The sequence below is a fragment of the Apaloderma vittatum genome, unplaced genomic scaffold (assembly GCF_000703405.1).
Source record: "Apaloderma vittatum isolate BGI_N311 unplaced genomic scaffold, ASM70340v1 scaffold33128, whole genome shotgun sequence".
Lineage (NCBI taxonomy): Eukaryota > Metazoa > Chordata > Aves > Trogoniformes > Trogonidae > Apaloderma > Apaloderma vittatum.
Window position 1 is genome coordinate 9950 of NW_009732982.1, and position 5004 is coordinate 14953.

Sequence of the window (5004 nt, forward strand, 5' to 3'; positions counted from 1 at the left end):
TGCTCCAAGGCTGGTCCAGCCTGGCCTTGGCCACCTCCAGGGATGAGGGACCCAAAAGCTTCTCTAGGCAGCCTGTGCCAGTGTTGTTGAAAGAGAACAGGGAATCATCTGGGCTGGGATGCTGCCAGCCAGCCAAGGGGATGCTCAACGGTTCATTTTGGCTCCTCATATTTTAAGCTCGAGGCTTTGCTAGGCTGCAGAACCACCATTTAACCCCTCGTGAGATTTAGCTCTAGTGACTTCTCATCGGGCTTCAACAAGGAACACACGCCGAGGAGACTCGATGGGTTCACCTCTGCTTTCAAGTCCAGCATTCCCCTGAGGTGTCACCCCTCGATGCCTGCCAGGAGGATTTTGTAGCCCCCCAGGTATTTAAAAAGAGTACTTACTTCTAAGATTTTCTGCAGCTGTTTATGGTTTTCCACAACGAGGACGTTGGCGCTACAGCTCTCTGCAACGTAATGACAGGCCTCTGCAGAGTTCGTACTGTAGATACCAACAGCAAATCCACTGCAAAAGAAAAAAAAAGCCAAAACAGAAAAGCAAACCACAAAATTAGAGGGTAAGCAGAGCTGCTGACAGAATTTAGATTATTTCAAACTTGAACAGAGGTAAAACTTTAGGAAGAATATCCCATTAAAACAGGTGAAGGGCTTAATGCCAAAAGCAAAGGTTCTGGTCTGGGGCACGGGAAACACCAGGACGATGTAAGGGACTAGAGTGTCTCAGGTATCAAAACCCACTGCTGTGATTCTCTGGCATTTCCCATCACATTTTCAATCACAATGTAAGCAAGCGTGCTTTTGGATTAACCTACTGCTCATGTCATTTTGAAGGAACCATCTGGCTAAAAAAAAAAAAATAGTTTTTGTCCCATTAATTCATACTGAAGTAAATAGAGAGTTTTGGTTCTAGCTGTCTTCATCAAATTCAAATATAAGCAGTTGGTTTTGATGTTGTTTTTTTTTTAGTGGCTTGTTTCTCTGTGCTTTAAGCAAAAACTGCCCCTGATGAGAATACTGAAATGACTACCTGGATGCTAAAGCAAAATCCATGTCAAGAGACACCACTCGTTCTTACCCAGCCAGGATAGCTCCAATGTCAGCAATAAACCACTCTGCAGAATTAAATCCCAGGATGCACACTCCATGGAAACGCTCCAGCCCCAGCTGAAAACAAGAGATGAGGTTACGTGCAGACTTGTTTCTCCTTTGAAGGATGCTCAGAGCCAATTTACAAATGTCTGCTGCGAGCACAGTGTCGGGGGAGAAGCTCAGGCTCTTACAGACAGTAACGCACACCGGAAAACTTCCCAAGACTCAGCGTGGAACTGGTTAAGTTTCCCATCGGACACTGTCCGGCTTTATCAGGAGGGAGGAAAAAAGGGATTTGCTGAGGTCTGCGCTGAGTATGGACACCAGTGGTACCACAAAACTGCAGCCCAGGCAGTTGTTGCTTCCCTTCAGGCAGGGAACAAGAAGGTAAGAGGTTAACTTCAACAACACCCCGAGACATTCCGTGCAGGTTGGATGTGCCAGGTATCCATAACAGCAAGGAAAACCAAGCTCTGATGACAGCCAGAGGGATTCTGCTACGAAATTCCAGCTGTTCAAGTCCCAGCCCTTAAATCCTCTCCAGCCACTCTCTGGTCTTGGCCCAGACTGGAAATCTGGAAGATCCCACTATGAGAGTTAAAACAAAGTGGCCATAACATCTAGAAATAGGAATTCATCATGATAAAAGCACATGGGATGTTGGTTCCTCTCCAGCTGTCTTAACTCCCAGCAGAACAGATAAAATATTCGGGGCCACTTTGGGCATTTAAGCCTCATTCATAAGCATCCCCTCAAGTTTTTTCTTAGAAAGATTAAGATTTGTGTGTCTCACGAGGGACGTTTGTCCAGGACTGACCCCAACCATTTCAGCAGTTGAACACCAAGGAGGAGAATTCAACGCGAGCCTTACCTTCAGAAAGCTTTTTGCTGCTTTCCAGCACTCATCATAGTACATTTTATAGGTTAGTTTTATCCACTGGCCGCCCTTTTTGGAGGCGAGAGCGTAATAGTCCCCGTATTTAGTGACGGCTTCCTGGAAGAACTCGTGGACGGTCTTCGGAGCCTCGCTGCCCACGCCCTGCTCGTCCATCCTCAGCTTCACCTCCCCGTCCCGCCGCGTCGTCCACACGCTGGAGGCTGGAGCTGAAGAGGCTGGTTTGAAAGAAAAGGGGGCAGCAGCTCAGTTAGAAATCGCTCGCTGCCGTAACAGAAATATAAATGCGAGCGTCAAACACCTGAAAGCAAATGCTAGGATATCCCCTCCCACCCTCCTTTTCTGACCTTTTATTCTTAACGTTGCCATATGACTGCCCAGTATTTTAGACCAGGACTAACAGAGGAAACCTCTGAAGCACTTTCAAAACTTCCTTCAATATTTCCCATTTACATCCCCTCCCTCCAACCTGCCCTAAAGCAGGTGGCAGCTTCCTGCAACAATCAGGTACCCTGCCTTTTGCTTTTTCCTCTTTTTTTTTTTTTTTTTTAAGGAGGACTGACGGCGTTAGATCACCACCTGGCAGATACGCATTAGGCAGCGACACTGCCTCTTTCACTCCTTGAAGCACGCTCGTGCTTTACAGTCGAAGTTCAAGACGCTTCTGTTCAGACCATCGTGCAATTCCAGTCTCTTCTTTGAAAAATTCCTCTCTCGAGAATAACCTCACGCACGCTGCGGTAACTAAAAACTCTTTCCGCTTACCTTTGCAACCAGGCGCATCCACCCGACATCCCTCCGTCTTGGTGCCTCCACCCATCTCAACGTTGTTGACCTCAACGCTCCTGCAAGACAAGAGCCAGCAGCCCTGGATGAGCAGCCTGAAGGACATCTCGGGCAACATCACCTCCTTGGGTTAGTCCTCGGATGACAAAGTGCGTCCCGACATCCTGCAGGTGACTTTCTTCTTTTCATTTTACACCCACCACGTGTCACAGACCCTGCAAGACCCGCTGCCCGTGCCCCCAGGAGCACACCCCACCCTCCCGTCAGCCCATCGGCTCCACGGCCCCGCTTTCAGCCGACCCATGGTTCTAGCCCAGCGACCCCAAACCCCCGTCCTGCCCTGCTGGACAATCCCACCACTGCCCTTCCCTCTGGGCCATCCCCTAGGTGTGCATCTTCACGCCGGTGCTGGGCGTCTCCTCTTCCTCACAGCCACATTGTGAGGCCTCTCGGGCTGTTCTAGAAGGGTCACGGCCCCTGACATCACAACAGCTTCAGGGCAGGAGCTCCTTGATCCCCTCCCAGCCCAACCCAGGCAAGGACCCCCCTGCTGCACCCCGGCTTCTCTTCCGACCGCACCAAAGAGAAAAATCAGCACAGGGCACCGTGCGAATTTTGGGGTAAATCGCTTCCCCCTGGTTGACTTTTTCTCTAGGTGGTGGTCAACGATTACCATCAACGATTATTGCTTTGGGCACGGGGTGAGGTTTAAGGTACAGAAAAGGTTTGACACAGCTACTCCCACGTGCTGCCCAGAAGCAGAACTGCTTCCCCTAACTCATTTGCGAGCCGCAAGACGGAGGGAAATCATCTTGTCTTTTCCCCTTTATTTGCCCCCAAGGGATTACGAGATGTTCCCTACTACACGTTTCCTCCTCCTTACTGAGAGCATTTTTCAGTACAAATTAATCCTCAGTTGCAATAGTTCTGCACCATTTCTCCACCAGCTTTTATCATCAAAGCATGCAAATGACCCAGTAATATGAGAAAAAAAAAACCCAAACCACCAGCCATTTCCCTTCCAGCGAATCTTTCTCTCCACCCCCTGCTACACGTAATTCAAACATAGCCCGAAAAAAAAATTAGGTAAAGAGGTTTTTGTCAGCGATATCCCATTGCAGTGTGGGGAGATATTGACCCTTAAATCCTAATCTGCTCTTTAGTAAGAGGCTGCTTAGATTTACAGAGAGATTAACAGGAGTTGGATGGAAACCAGCCCAGGTACTGCTCCAGAGGCCCCCCCTGAGAGACACGTCTCTCTCCAGGGTTTCACAAACAGCGACAAACCTGCCGGGGGTTGCATCAGAGCCCTCCCAAATACGGGGGATTAACAATTTCGCAAAGGTCCTTTACAAGAAGCGATTCTTCTGCCTACACAGCATATTCCCTTGCTCCTATTTATACTAAATGCAGGCTCTGAGCGGAGGCTGTCTACAGCAACTTTAATTCTGTTCCTCTTCTTTTAAGAGGATGGGAGTGTAGAGTCAAGCTTTAGGAATTTGGAAGAAGCAACAAATGTTGGTCATTTCTCCCCCAAAAAATAACTAATAATCTTAATTAACTGAAGCAAACACGACAGGATACAAACTATACCCTATGTATACAGGTCACCTCAGAGAAGATAAAAATCTTTAATTAGACAAACCTAGCCGAACTGCCGAGCAGCGTGTCCCGCAGCACCTCGCCGTTCCCTGGAGGATCCGAATTCAAATAAGCCGTGGGGACCGGCTCGGCGAGTGCCGTACGTGCGTCTGACTCACACAGCATCGTCCCTGCAGAAAAAACAGGTTCCAAAAATTAAAATCCGACGGCAGGCTGGGCTGAAACGGGCTGCCAGCCAGGCAGCTCCCCGCGAGAGGCCATCCCCCAGCGGGTGCGACCCGAGGCAGCCGGATTTGCATCAAATACGGTAAATTCCAGCTGAAAACCCCGATGATACCTCCAACTCCCACAGCCAAAAAAGAGCACCCTGAACTTAACCGTTTTGCCCTCCTTTTGCCCCGAACCCACCCAGCCGGGCTCTCCAACCCCCTCCACCTGCCAAAAAACCCGCAGGGCTCCGGCTCCAGCCTTACACCGCATCGCCGTGGTGCCGCAGCAGCTCTGAGGAGGAGGAGGAGGAGAACACCGAGGAGGATGTGTAATATCTGTCCTTTTTAAACCTCAGCATCTCATGTCATGTGCTGCCTGCTCGCAATTGGAAGCGGCTCCTCACCCCACGCCGCCCCC

General features: G+C 49.6%; 1 protein-coding gene across 1 annotated transcript in view; it reads right to left on the reverse strand.

Moving 5' to 3' along the window:
* The window catches only part of ACSBG2 (acyl-CoA synthetase bubblegum family member 2), an 11137-nt gene extending 6280 nt beyond the window's left edge, over positions 1–4857 (reverse strand). Inside the window, 6 exon segments of the mRNA XM_009875715.1 lie at positions 390–510; positions 1081–1169; positions 1966–2207; positions 2755–2834; positions 4421–4547; positions 4851–4857. Of these exon segments, the coding sequence (XP_009874017.1) occupies positions 390–510; positions 1081–1169; positions 1966–2207; positions 2755–2834; positions 4421–4547; positions 4851–4857 (666 nt within the window).
* Positions 4858–5004: the final 147 nt, after the last annotated feature.